Source organism: Panthera leo, chromosome F2 (assembly GCF_018350215.1).
Source record: "Panthera leo isolate Ple1 chromosome F2, P.leo_Ple1_pat1.1, whole genome shotgun sequence".
Lineage (NCBI taxonomy): Eukaryota > Metazoa > Chordata > Mammalia > Carnivora > Felidae > Panthera > Panthera leo.
This window is the reverse complement of record NC_056695.1, coordinates 47,351,875-47,367,384: the sequence shown is the minus strand read 5'-3', so window position 1 is coordinate 47,367,384 and position 15,510 is coordinate 47,351,875. Positions and strand designations below refer to the sequence as shown.

Sequence of the window (15,510 nt, the reverse complement as noted above, 5' to 3'; positions counted from 1 at the left end):
CTAATATATAAAAGCAAAATAAAATAAAAACACTGATTTTCCCAAATTTGGAGAATTTATCCATTATTTAAAGTAAACAACAGGTATGAACCACAATCTCTTTTGTTTAAGATGTCCATTCAGAAATATTTCTTTCTCCTACACTGCTGGATGGCCTATAGTGATAATCCAATAACCAATGTTTTGTGTATTTTTTTAATCATCAAAAGCTCTTCACTGGGCCTATTATTTTCTTAGCTCTTTAATTCAATAGTCTTTGAAAAGCTGGATGTAAAAACGTGTCAAAGTTCACCTCTTAAAATGACCTACTTACAAGATTATGGGGGACCCCTACTTTCTATGTTAAACATTTCGGCAATGTTTAATTTTTTGTAAGTTTTGTAAGGAGAAAGAAATGTGAAGGGCAAAACAATATTCCTCATTTCATGATAAAAACCTTACGCTTAAACTGATAAACTAAGCAAATTCTGGAATATGTGTCTTAGAATTAGGTAGGAAATAAATCATTCAAGACAGAACCAATTTCACTGTCATTTTGCTTAGAAAAAGCAATTTCAGTACAGCCACTGAATCATAAAATTTGAGACTTGGACAGGATATTAAGAATCACCTAGACCAGCAATTTGCAACTTGTCTAGGGCACAGACTTTGTTTAAAAAAAAAAAAAAAAAAAATGAAGAAAGCTGTGAACCCTCTCTCCAGAAAAAAAGCACATATGAACAGAAATAGTTTTGAATCTAATTTTGGGGAGTTCATGCCCCCTAAGCCTGTCTATTCATAACATAAGAAAAAAAAAAAACACCTTCCTCATTTCACAGCTGAAGACAGGCTGAGAAACTTGCTCACTGCAGTGGACAACGACAGCAGCAGAAAGAGAAGACAGGTCAAGTGACTGATAGGTCAATGTTCTTTTCACCAACCAGACAGCTGACTACATGGTGATTTGGGCTTATAGCATGCAAATTATGTATGTATTTCCACATTTTAGAAGGTTATTTGGAACTCTGGTTATCTTCCCCACCATGCCCCTTCCCCTCATGAACACCACACACCCAAATTCTGACTTTGACGATCTGGGGAGACCAAATGGGGAGTCTGAGGTTGAAGCAAGATCCTGAAGGATGAGGAGGACATTAGGCGGAAACAGAGAGAACAGAAGAGAGCCACACACATAAAAGCAAAAGGGGCAAGCAATACAGTAGAGGACAAGGTTTAAAGTAAAGGGACCAGCAGATAGAGGGCTCTGACTACCTTCATGAGTAACTTGTGTTTAATTCTGTCAGAAATCACTGGTACGTTTTATAAATGGGAGAGAGATTCATTTCTTGCCCTTTTCTCCTATCTACAGACATGATCACGACCGAGGTCTTTGAACATCTGGCACCTCTACCTAGAATGTTCTTAATACTCCTTCTTTCCCTGGAAAACTCCTGCTAACAGTCCTTCAAGATGTGGCTCAAATGCCCCTTCCTGCAAGCTTTGGCCCACCCCCCACTCCTCCCGACCCGCATCACACACACAGGCCTGTAGGTCCTCTCAGCTTTCTGTTTATGTATCTCCGTGGCAGGACTCACCACTGACAATTTGTATTACAATTGTCCATCACTACACTTGTCCCCTCCAAGTCTATGGGCCTCTTGTAGGGAGAGGGTGTATCTTATCCCCATCCCTCTCGCATGGCTTGTACACAGAAGGCACCAGAGTGTATGGTACCTGGTAGCTAAATACGTGCAAAGTGGAACAGAAGGAAGAAGAAAGTGCTGGCAGAAAGCTCACTTATATTTTTATAGTTCAGAACTCGAATAAGAGTAAGTTGCAAGGGACAGGACAGGTAGAATAGAATATTCGGCACTTGGCAAGTATGATGAAAGTGTAGTAAGAAAGGTCAGGCAGATCTTTACCCCTCTAGAGTGGGTAGCTGGAGGATGGTTCCATCCTTAGCCAGGATAGGAAATAAAAGCAGACCAATGAAAGAAGTAGAGAAGGAAGGAAAGAAAAAAAAAAAAAGACAAAGAAAGAGACAAAGAGTTCCATTTATTCACATGCTGTGTTGGAGCCCATGCGTCTGAGCTTTAGAGGATCACCCAAGAGGGGATATGTAACCAAAAGAACAGAGAAAGGGTACGGGCCTCAGAATGTAGGTCAAGACTGGAAACAGCAATTTAGAAGTCATTGTAATAGAGAAAATAATTTTCTTTTAAAGGTTCAAAAGTATAACGTAGGGATACATTTCAAGTGTTAGCAGTTCATCAGTTTCTAGGGGCATCTCCCGGGAGCCTACCTTGATGCCTGGTCGTACATGTACTCCTCAGCGCCAACGGAAGCACTCCGGAATTTCTGCAAAATTTACAAGTCATCAAAATTAAAACAAATAGGTAAGTCATCATGCAAAAGAAACAAAAAGTGACAAATGTATCCAAACCGTTAAATCCTCACTTCAGAAAGGAAAGTAACACATTTTTTAGTACTGTGTTTTCAACTACAATGAAAATAGTTGCCATTTGCTCACAGAACTCACATATCACCTGCACACTGAGAATTATGCTGGACAGAAAGGGTATTTGTGCTTTGCATATTATTCACATGTCCATATTCACATGTCCACAGGTGTTGCAAAAGTGTCTGCAGGTACTGGAACCTGTTTCTTCAAACATATAAAAACATCTTTTCCATTTTCTATCACTGCCAATGCATATTCCAAAAATCATAAATTCTTTTTTTATTTACTTATTTTAAAAGGGAAGGACAGAGACAGAGAGAGAGAGAGCATGAACAGGGAAGGGGTAGGGAGAGAGACAGAGAGGCAGACACAGATTCCTAAGCAAGCTCCAGCCTCCGAGCTGTCAGCACAGAGCCTGATAAGGGGCTCGACCTCACAAACCGCAAGATCATGACCTGAGCCAAAGCTGGAAGCTTAACTGACTGAGCCACCCAGGCGTCCCAAATTCTAACATTTTAACCGGCTACCTGTATAAAATTGAGGCAAGTGCCATGTTTCCTGCATCTGCAAAATGCTTATTTACAGTGATTAGACAGATAAATGTGTTAATAGATATAAAGTACTAAGTACAGTACTCGGTACATGGTGAACTCAATATATGTGTATTAAATTCTATTCTATAGTAATCACTTGACCATATTCAGTGCCCTTCTCTAAGATCATCTTTATCACAATATTTTAAGAGTACATTTTGGAGGGAAACTCTAAAGCCTAGTATTATGCATGAAGAAGCTTGGATCCAAGGATATCCAGTTGTTACTTAGTGCCAGCTGGAAGCACTTGGTTACATTTTAAAACCTTTTCAAAAGTAGATGTGCAAACACCCCCACTTGATCCTGAAGTGAATACAACAGGATGAAAAAGCACTTGGTTGACCACACACGCCTGCTCCTCCCAATGTGACTTTCTGCTAGTGTCTCTTTCAAAATAACAACTTTCCTGCCTCTCTTTTCTCAGCCATAAGCTTCCATTCTTTGACCACAGTTCACCAGTTTCCTTCACAGGAAAGGGTTACTCACAGCTATTTTCCAAACTTTCTTCACGATCCTTAACCACCATCTCTAGAATTCACAATTTATAAGTAAAATATACAGGATACTTCTTTTTATGTTGTCTTATAAATTCCCTGGATCCAAGAAAATGGGTTTTGCCATCAAAGTGTATTTATGTGCATCCTAGGAGCTTGTTGACTGGTTCAATAATTGTGACAAAGAATCAAAGATACAGATTTGCATTTTTTTGCAATCAATCAATCAATCAACAAAGCATTCAATGGGAATCTTCTGGGGCTCCACCGAAAGTTGGTTGAAGAGATGGGCAAATTCACATGAACAGCAACCACAACAAATCAAAGTAAAATAGACCAAATGACTAAATGTGAAAGTCTATTTTGAATCATTCATTCATCCATCCATCCACCCATCCATCCATTCAGGTGTCCTGGCTGGAAAAGCAAATAATGGGCGTTGCCAGGAAAGGAAGGTCAGCAAGATGACAGGACGATTTCGTAGAAATTGTGGAGACTGTTCTAACGCATGGAAGCTAAAGAGAAGCTGGATCAACTGAAGGAATTGAGAAAAAGTAATCCAGGTGAGAGAAGACCAACATGAGTCAAGACAAAATGATGGCACAAATGTGGAGTGTACATGGGGACAAGGACACGGGCCTGATTTGATTATGAAGGGAGGACCTAAAAATCTAGGTTAAACGTTTAGTTTCTCGGGCAACCAGCCATATTTTAAGTACGAAATTGCCATATGCGGCTAGTAGCTACCATATTGGAGCGAATACAGGAAAATTTCCATCACTGTAGGAAGTTCTATTGGCCAGGGCTGATCTACGAAAAGGTATTTATACTTAGTATAGTTAAGAATTAGAAAATTTTGGAGTAGGAGGGTAGCATGATGAAAAGGGCACTTAAAAAAGGGATAGAGGAAATGCATTTCCAAGGTCTCCTTTGAAGGAATATGCAGTAACCCATAACAATACGAATACAACTAATTCTGGTGGACCAGCATTAGTAAACACAGGCCTCAGTGAATTTATTGTTCATGCCGCAGAATTCTGAAACCTGAGGACAGACTAGCCTACTAAAACACATTAAACTTATAAATTCTGTGGTTCTAACCCCTCAGGTGATGTGAGAAGGTGTGATATACTACGACTGTTCAGACTCAAAGGGACTGCATGCTGACTAAAACACAGAATCTTACCCTAATAAGGCACATGTGAACAAGAACTATGAAAAAATAAAGACAGTAAACATGTTGCCAAAATGTCTAAGCTTACAACTTCATCCTTCATTATTTTATATTGTCTTTATAATTAAAAAATTAAACGTGTGGTCCACCTGGAAAACATCATAATCCTTCATGAGACCCGATCACATTGATGGGTCATTACAGCCCTACCTGATTCAGTATGGAGAGTCATAGCCAAAATGTTTGGGTCATTCTGGTTACAGTTACCAAGTTTCCACAACTGTTTGGAAATCTTTTCACATAATTCGTAGAATGCCCAAAGGCAAGCAGACAGCCAACAACACCGTACTTTACTGTGATTTGATGTGTGCATCTATACATTTCTTAATCATTTGGACTGAGAAAAAGGAGAGTAACGAAGGTACAGTAACGTATATTTTAAAGACGACCCTGAAAGGACTCAAGATATCAGGCAATATTAGAATGTTACATTTAAATTTTGGATATTAGAATTCTACAATTTTTTTAGGTGGGAGGAAGGAGACGTCTGCTTACGAGTCTACTGGAAAAAGACAAATGATTCGTCAACTGTCAGAAAATCAGATACTTTCTGCCTCCGTGTCTTTGACCAGCCACCAATTTCTTAGGTCTTATCATTCATTTATTCACTTATCCACTCTTTCAATAAAGACTGAGCATCTGCTTCGTGTCAGGCAGTGTGCTAGATGCTATGGGTACCAAAGTGAGCAAAAAGAGAAGAGGTGTGTGCTCTCATGAAACTTCCGGTCTACCAGAGGAAACATATTCATTAAAAATACCATGCATTCAAAAAATCACAAACTGGTGCCAGCACTCTGGAGAAGAGCAGCAGAGTTCTAGGAGAGCACAGCGCGACTGAGAGAGTAAAAATCAGTCCCACTGACAATCGGCCTTTGTGTACTACTTCCGGTGGCACACGGACAAGACCAACAACGTTTCCAACAGAAGCCCAGAAGACAGGAACACAGCTACGAAAGTGAATCACACGTCTTCCTTCTAAGGAACTGCTGCTTTCTTAGCAAACGCATCCTCAGTCCTGCTTGGCTTATCTCATCTCCTGAACTATGGTTACCCAATTTCCAGATTGCCTCAGTGACTTCTCATATCCAGTCCAGAGCTGGCTGTCACTTCCGTAATCCCTCTTTACACTTACCCGGTATAATCCCAAACACTATGAAGACCAACTCCCAAGTCTATGTTACAGAGTTGTTCCTAAGGGTCCCCTGCTGAAGCAGGCTAAATAAATGTAACTTTGATTGCAGATGTGTTCACGGTAGTTGCTGGTAGACTTAGATACAAAGAAAACTGACTCTACTAGAAACTGAAGGAAGAGGGCAGGGAAGGATTTCCTGAGGAAACCACACAGGAGGAAGGGTGTGGGAGGTGGCAAAGAATGTTCTAGAACAGTGTTGTCCAAGAGAATTTAGTTTAAAGATGGAAGTCTTCTATATCTTCTTTGTCCAATACAGTAGCCACAAGTCACATTGAACACTTAAAATGGTAGTTAGTGGGACTGAGAAACTAAATTCTTGATTTTATTTAATTTTCATTGCCACATGTGGCTAGTGGCTATGGCATTACACGGCACACTTCTAGAACATGGAGCAGCATGCACAAAGGTCCTGGGGGAAGAGGAAGTACTTCAGGTTCACAGAACCGAATGGAGCCCACAGCAGAGAGCACAAGGGGGAAAGAGGTAGAAGACGAGGTGGGAAAGGCAGAAGAGAAGCAGAATATGCAATGCCTTGTATACTCGTTAAAGATTTATATCTCAATCTTAAAAGCGATGGGATTTAAGCGGGGAGTGACATAATCAGATAAGCATTTTGAAAACACTATCCCTGGTACAGTGTACAAAAGCAGGCAGTATTATAGGCCAGAGAAACTGACAGATTGGGCCAGCATGGTGGAAGCAGAATGGAGAAAAATGGATTTGAGAAATGTTTAGAAATATTGATAGAATTGATAATGGATTGGGGGGGGGGGGGCAAAATATCAAGAAATATCCTAGTTTCTTGAGAAACCAGGATGGTGGTGCTACCCACTGAGGTGGAAAACACAAGGAAAGACTACAGGTCAGATTCAGGACAGATGGAGAGTCATACGCAGTTAGATATGAAGGTCTAGAGCAAAGAAGAGAGAGCTGGACTGGAGGAAAACATGTGAAAGCCTTTAGAGATACGTGACAACTGAAGCTGCGGGCATGAAGCCAAGAGCATTTTTAAGAGGAAAGAGTGATCAAAGTATCAAATGGTGCTGCAAAGTACCAGGTGTAACAGACAAGGGCTTCCATGGCCATTGTGTTTGGGAGGTGGGAAGACGACTGCTATCAATCTGAATAACGGGTCATCCAATCACAGCAAATTTGACTACACGCAGAGAAACCGAAATCTTCCTCAAGTATAAAATGTGTATGCTAAGCGTTTTCCAAAATGTTGCTTGATGCAGAAACAAATGGATGTAATAAAAGGATAGGAATCTGATGGTACCGTATGCATTATATCAATATGTCTAAAATAAACATAGTAAAACCAAGTGCATTAGTCACAAGTGAAACTATGTCCCAATTTAGTACTTGATTCAACACTTTTAAGACTTTTATCCTTAAAAAACATTTTTTTTTTATTTGAGTATAGTTGACACACAATGCTAAAGTAGTTTCAGGTGTCCAACATAGTGAGTGAACTTCTCTCTATATTATGCTACGGTCGCCACAAGTGTAGCTGCTATCTGTCACCATAGGCTTTTGCAGTATCATTGACTATATTCTTTACGCTGTGCCTTTTATCCCCATGGCTTATTCATTCCATAACTGGAAGCCTGTATCTCCCACTCCCCTTCACCCATTTTGCCCATCTCCCCCACTCTCCTTCCCTCTGGCAACCAACAGTTTGTTCTCTGTATTTATAGATCTAATTCTGCTTTTCGTTTGTTTATTCATTTGTTTTGTTTTTTAGATTCCAAAATGAGTGAAATCATATGGTGTTTGTCGTTCTCAGACTGACTTATTTCACTTAGCATTACACCCCCTAGGTCCATCCAGGTTGTTGCAAATGGCAAGATCCCATCTTTTTTTGTGATGGATTATTACTCCATGGTGTGTGTGTGTGTGTGTGTGTGTGTGTGTGTGTGTGTGTGTGTGTATACAAGATATACGTATCTTTCTCTCTTTCTTTCTTACTAAAGTATTGTTCTTTAAATGTGTGGGAGGAAATGAGCTCCTAGTTAAAATATTAATCATGCTGGGGCGCCTGGGTGGCTCAGTCAGTTAAGCGTCCAACTTCGGCTCAGGCCACATTCTCGTGGTTCATGAATTTGAGCCCCACATTGGGCTCTGTGCTGACAGCTCAGAGACTGGAGCTTACCTCAGATTCTGTGTCTTCCTCTCCCTCTGCCCCCTCTCCTGTTCATGCTCTTTCTCTCTCTCTCTCAAAAATAAATAAATATTAAGAAAAAACTGAAAAACAATTAATCCTACTGGACAGGGCTTAGATTCAGGATAACTTCCAGTTATCAGTCTACAGATGAATATAAAATCACTAACTAACCATCGTAGATCTATTGGGTATGACAAATAATCATTCTTTGCTTTCATTTCAGGATTTCTCTGCAAACTATGTTAATTTGACAAGTAACATACCAAGGACTGAATTATGAAATACATGGTAGAAATATCTGGTGCTTGCCCATGTATATAGTTCTTCTCATTCCTAAGCACATGGCAGAACTAAACTTCCCAGCCCTCTTGCAGTTAGTTAAGACCATGTGACTGGTTCTAGCCAATGAAAGATGAACGGGAGTGATGTATGTCACTATCAGGTCATAGTATTTACAAGTCAGTCTGCAATCTTCATGATCTCACTTCCCAAGCAGGGGGGCCCAGAGGCCACATATGAAGACAGGAATGTCATAAGATGGAGGGAATCTGGATTCCTGAGTCATTAATTAGAAAGAGGTCTGCAGACATGTATCAGGATTCTTACTAATAAGAAATAAACTTTTAGTGTATTAAATCACTAAGACTGTGGTGCTCCTTTATTCATACAGGTAGATAGACTCATTTTAACTGGCACAAAATTGTAGTACAGAATAAGCAAATTCTTCTTTCCATTTTGATTCTTATTATGACTGTACATATAATTTTTCTGTAAAAACTCTTCTTTCCATGTCTTATAGACCAATAGTAAGCTTCTACAGGACAGAACTCAAAGCAGCACCAGTAGAAGTAAATATTTACCAAATGTTCTTACAAAGGGACTGCACAATAAAATAGCTAAAATCAATCCATTGAAGAACTTTTTAATGTTACCACTGTCTTAAAAAGCTCCCAGCCTCAGTTGAGCCAAACGGCTCACTTCTCTGATATCCACCTACACACACATACACACACACACATACAGAAGAATCAGTCTCTAATAAGAAATGAAATTTGTAGGGCACCTGGCTCAGGCAATTAAGCATCTGACTCTTGATTTTGGCTTAGGTCACGATCATAATTAGTGGGCTGGAGCCCCACATCGGGGCCCTGTGCTGACAGCATGGAGCCTGCTTGGGATTCTCTCTTTCCCTCTCTGTCTCTGCCCCTCCCCGACTCACATGTGTGCTGTCTCTCAAAACAAATAAACATTTTTAAAAAATAAAATTTGCGGGGCACCTGGGTGGCTCAGTCGGTTAAGCGTCCGACTTCAGCTCAGGTCATGATCTTGCGGTTTGTGAGTTCGAGTGCCGCGTCAGGCCCTGTGCCGACAGCTCAGAGCCTGGAGCCTACTTTGGATTCTGTGTCTGCCCCTCTCTCTGCCCCTACTGTGCTCATGCTCTGTCTCTCAATAGTAAACGCTAGAAAATTTAAAAAAAAAAAAAAGTAAACCCCTCTCTTATATGTTATGAATTTCTCAATTAGGTTATATAACATTTTTAAAAAATAAGTAAAATAAAATAAAATAAAATAAAATAATAAAATAAAATAAAATTTGCTAATTCAACAAGAGTCCCAAACATTTTAATAGTTTTCCTGAAAGAAGTACCAGATTTTAGACAAATTTTTCTTAGTGAAATTTACCTGGTGAAATTACTCACCTAATCTTAGAACCAGTTAGCAATGCCATGACTAAAGATAACAACAGATCTGACTCCATTTAATTTACATCAGATTTAAATACAATATACAACGTAAACACTGATTTCCAAGACTAGGAGGGCAGCTACACCAAATGTCGTGAGAATAGTCTTCACATTGAGTTTCATGTAAGTTACTTTCTCATTCCCTTCCAAATAAAACCTGAAATACAATAGTTTCCTTTCACAAGCCTCCTTATCTACAACACAAACACAACTGATAACATACACCCCCAAACAGCATCATGGTTCTGTTGACATTGGGCCACCTCCGTGGACTCTTATGTGACTAATGGGAGAATTCCACACCCACTGAGAAAAACCTCAGTGGCAAATTTTTAATGAAAAAGCATGTGCCCGACATTCCCATGTGAAGTAAGCTGCTTTTGCTTTCCTCGCTAAAACATCCCAACTGCCCGTGGGCAAATCATAAATATTCAATAATGCCAAAAAGCTTACAAGATCCCTGTTCAGTTAAAAAAAAAAAAAATGTCTGTTAACTATTTTAAGCAATATGGCCCAGGAAACTATGGAAGCTAACTTTAAGGCATTATTTTTTATTAGAAAGACATTGAAAGTTTGACTATAAAGCTACCAGAACTCAAGAAATATGGTAACCTCTTAAGGGCAGGGGATTTATCATGTCTCACTCTGCTCTTCCCCGATTTCACACAGTACAGCAGGGACTCAGTGGTGACAGAGGGTCACCAGAGCAACTTGCCCACCTAACTCCCTATCGACACTGCAGAGAGCCAGTCCCTTTGGCTCTTCTGAAAGATAAGATACCGCTAATGACACTGACAGAGGACATGGAATTTTGAAAAAAACGTTGGGGTGAGTCACTCCCTGTCTTTAGGAATGGAACCACTGAGGGTTGGAAGGCCCCACACAGGTCCTGACGCCTGGCAGCCAGTGATGAGTCCCATCTCTACCACTTACTGCAGTATGACCATGGGCATAGGCCGGCTCCCTGTGCCTCAGTTTACTCACTTGGAAAACAAAGATGACAAAAATAGTACACCCCTCATAGGCTTTGGGTGAGGATTAAATGAGCAGAGCACATAGTAAGTAGGCCCATCAAATGTTTATTATTTTCAAATATTATGATTTAGGGTGCAATCTCAGCCTCAGGTGGTGGCATTTTGTCCCAGCGGCAACTAAACGGGCAGCAGGCTGCAAGCATCTGGCACACTGCCACGACATTGACTCCTCTTTAGGAAATTAGAAACCGTCTGTTTCACCTTCTGCCACAGTCTTTTACTGTCCTGGGCAGACTGAAAAATGGGAAGCCAATGACCATCATCTCAAACACAGGGGCATGGCTCCTAAATGTTGGAAAAGCTGACCTGAACCAATAGGAAAAAAAAAAAAATGCATTCAATATCCTGGGTCAAAAATTGGAGAACTAACCCACAATTACACTCATTCTACAGAGATCCCAAGGCAACTAAATGGAGACAAGATGTCTTTTTAACAAATGGTGCTGGAACAACTGGAGAGTGATATGGAGAAAAAACAAAAATGGACCTCAACCCTTCCCTTACTCCATTACAAAAGTCACCTCAAAAATGGACGATAAACCTATATGTAAAGGTGAAACTATTAAAAACCTAGGGGAAAAAAGCAAAAGAAAATCTTTGTGACATTGGGTCATACCAAGACTTCTTAAAAAGTACATAAAAAGCATAAACTAGAAGAGAAAAAATTGATCAAGATTAAATATTGTTGCTCGTTGAAAGACACGGTTAAAACAACAACAACAAAAAAGGCTACCTACCGACTGTAAAACATATAACTGATTTCACGTTATTTAAGGAACTCTTAACAATTTAATTAAAAGAAGACAGGTCACTATAAGCTAACTAACTTGGATGTAAATTAAATAAATAAAAATAAAAAATAAAAAGAAGAAGACAGGTAACCCCATTTAAAAATTGGGTGAGGGGAGCCTGGGTGTTTTGGTCGGTTGGGCAGCTGGCTTCAGCTCAGGTCATGATCTCACGGTGCGGGAGTTCGAGCCCTACATGGGGCTCTGTGCTGACAGCTCAGAGCCTGGAGCCTGCTTCAGATTCTGTGTCTCCCTCTCTCTCTACCCCTCTCCTGCTCACACTCTGTCTTTCTCTCTCTGTCTCTCAAAAATAAACATTAAAAATTTTTTAAATAAAAAAAAAATGGGCAAAACATTTGAACAGACTTTTCACAAAAGAAGTTGTAAGAATGGGCAAAGAAGCACATGAATGATGTTCAACACCACTAGACATCAGAGAAAAGCAAATTCAAACCACAATGAGACATCATCACATATCCACTAAAATAGCTCATGTTAAAAAGACTGACAATACCAAATTTGGGCTAGGATGAGGAAAATGGAAACCCTCATGTACTACTGGTGAGAATGAAAATGGCATGGCCATCCTGTACAGCTGTATCTTATAAAGTTGCACATACATTTACCCCATGACCTAGCAATTCTGGTCCTGGGTATTTACCCAGGAAATGAAAGCATACGTCCACATTAAGGCATACACGTAGGGGTGCCTGGGTGGCTCAGTCGGTTGAGCGTCCGACTTCGGCTCAGGTCATGATCTCACAGTCTGTGAGTTCGAGCCCTGCGTTGGGCTCTGTGCTGACAGCTCAGAGCCTGGAGCCTGCTTCGGATTCTGTGTCTCCCTCTCTCTCTGCCCCTCCCCTGCTCATACTCTGTCTCTCTCTGTCTCAAAAATAAATAAACATAAAAAAAAAAGCATACATGTGAATGTTCACAGCAGCATTACTTACTCACAATAGCCAAAACCAGAAGGAACAAAATATGTCCATTAACTGGTGAACAGATATATCGCAAACAAATTGTGATAATATGCTTACCATGGAATACTATTCAGCAAGTAAATAAACGATTAACAAAAGCAACAAAATAGAAGAATCTCGAGTGAAAGAAAAATTGAAACTATAGTGACAGAACGCAGGTTAGTGCTTGCCCAGAGCAAGAGAGAGGAGAAGGTTTCAAATACAGGGGCTCAAGAAAACTTTAAGGGTGAGGGAACTTTCCTATTGATTCTGACGTTGATTCTGATACAACTACCACAATTTTCAAGCTGGTGAATTTAATATTTTTTTTTTACATTTATTCATTTTTGAGAGACAAAGAGCGACAGAGCACAAGCAGGGGAAGGGCAGAGAGAGAGGAAGACACATAATCTGAAGCAGGCTCCAGGCTCCAAGCTCAGCACAGAGCCCGATGCGGGGCTCGAACTCACAAACTGCGAGATCGTGACCTGAGATGAAGTCGGACGCTTAACCGACTGAGCCACCCAGGCACCCCTCAAGCTGGTGAATTTAAAACAAATGAGCAAAGAACCTTGTTTCTGTAAGTTCTACAGGCACATGAAAAGAATATGTGGTCTCTACTTGTAAAGTATAAAATGTACACGCATATACACACTTGATTGCTGATAATACAAATTCTTTCTTGAGTATTCAATCATACTAGGTCTTAAAGAGTCACACTGTTTCAAAAAATGCACAGGCAACATCTTTAGCTACCTTTTGGAAGGTTACAAACTAGACGAGGTCTAGAAAATTATTAAAATACATGTGTCTGGGTGGCTTGGTAGGTTAAACATCTGACTATGGCTCAGTTTGTGATCTCAAAGTTTGTGAGTTCAAGTCCCATGCAAAGCTCTGCTTTGATGGTGCAGAACCTGCTTAGGATTCTCTCTCTCTGCTCCCCTCTCCCACTTATTCTCTGTCTCTCTCTCTCTCTACCTCTCTCTCTCTCTCAAAATAAAAAATCAAATGAAAACTTTAAAAAAACTTTTTTGAGAGGAAGAGAGAACGCACGAGCAGGGGAGGGGCAGAGAGAGGGAGGGAGGAAGGGGGAGAGAGAGGGAGGGAGGGAGGGAGGGAGGGGGAGAGAGAGAGAGAGAGAGAGAGAGAGAGAATGAATCTTAAGCAGAGCCTGTCTCAGGGCATGATCTCACCATGACATCGTGACCTGAACGGAAATCAAGTCAGAGGCTTAACTGACGAAGCCACCCAGGCGCCCCTAAAACCTTGTTATACAAACACATGTTTTGAAAACTCCGAACTCACAGGTTTAATTACTTGATCCCACTCCAAAAGCAAACAGAAACAAAACTAGCTGGGGTTCTGGGTTGAGGTTCTGGCTGCTGCGGACACAGCCAGGGACTCACCTCTGCGGTCCCGTCCTTGAAGCTCTCGCTGTAAGTGCTGTCGGGGGTGCTGCGCTGGTCATCCTTGAGGTAGGTGCTATGGCTGGCCATGGAGGGCACACCATACTGGGTCTGTTCAAAGATAAGCACACGTTGCTCCTCGCCATCTCCCCGGGGACAGTGCACGGGCGGGGCCATGAACACGGGTGTGAAATCTTCAGCTTTCACCACCGTGATTCCGGACACCGGGATGATGGCCGGGCTCTCGGAGATGTTTGTGCTGTACTGTTCCCGTTTCGAGTTCTCCAGGTGGTCTTGATTTAGGGAAAGGTTCACTGGAACAGTCTTTAGGACCTGCACTCGGTTTTCTCCTCCGGTCAGATTACTCTGGGCTTCACTGGTGCCAAGGCAGTTTCTGCATGTTTAAACCCCCCCCACCCCCCCCAACATAACAGAATTAGAAAGATCACCACTTTGCGACTCCTAATAAAATAACGGGTGCCAGCAACAACCAGTGGATGTTAATGCCATTAGGGAAAAAGCTGATGGTGAACTTTACAAGGGAATGCAGTGGATCTTCGCATGACTAGAGGTAGGACAGTTGTTCCCGGAACCATGCAAATTACCCCGCCTATAAAGTGCAGTTGGGAAAAGGGGAAGGAAAAAAAAAAAAAAAAAAAAAAAGTTGACCCTGAATTTAGGCAAGCCTTAGATCTAACTCTATATTTCTCTCGGGGAATACAGAAGGATGGAAGAATAACTTAAACAAAATCAAAAGGAAACAATCATACAAACAGAATGTAACACATCTTACTGACCTGGTTTCTTCAATAAGTTAGAGGCATGAAAAAAAGAAAGGAGGGTGGGAAGCTTGTTCTAGAGTAAGAGATTTGAAAGACATAACAATCAAACAGGATGAGTAGATCTTGTTTGGATCCTGATTTGAAAAGCCAAAGAGGCGTTTTGAGACAATGGGATCTTTGAGGCAATTGACTATGGACCTCAAGTGAGGTGATTATTGAGGAAGTATTGTTCATTTAGTTACGATAATGATTTTGAGATTATGGAATAAAATGTCCTTTTTATTTAGAGATATAAATGAGAAGTAGCTAGAGATGAAATGACATGATGTCAGGAACTTATTTCAAAGACTACTGCAATAAAAAAAGAGAGAGAGAGAAAGAGAAAAGGTAGACATGGAGCAGGTGTAACCAAAAACTACCACTGCTGAGCCTGGAGAATGGGGTGGGTATTTGGGGGTTCATTATACTGTCCTCTTTATCCCTGGATATGTTTGAAAACTTTCAAAAGAAAAAGTTATAAAATAGCTTTTTTTAGGGGCACCTGGGTGGCTCAGTCAGTTGAACGTCCGTCTGGCTTCGGCTCAGGTCACGATCTCGCGGTCCGTGAGTTCGAGCCCTGTGTCGGGCTCTGGGCTGACGGCTCAGAGCCTGGAGCCTGTTTCAGATTCTGTGTCTCCCTC

General features: G+C 40.9%; 1 protein-coding gene across 4 annotated transcripts in view; it reads right to left on the bottom strand.

Annotated features, from left to right (window-relative positions):
* Window positions 1-15,510, bottom strand: part of GRHL2 (grainyhead like transcription factor 2) — a 171,316-nt gene that overhangs the window by 90,806 nt on the left and 65,000 nt on the right. For all 4 annotated transcript variants that reach the window (XM_042923193.1, XM_042923194.1, XM_042923196.1 and 1 more), the window contains 2 exons: window positions 14,049-14,442; window positions 2,282-2,337 (listed from right to left, as the gene is read on the bottom strand). In XM_042923193.1, the coding sequence (XP_042779127.1) occupies window positions 2,282-2,337; window positions 14,049-14,442 (450 nt within the window). The remainder of the gene's footprint in view (window positions 1-2,281; window positions 2,338-14,048; window positions 14,443-15,510) is intronic.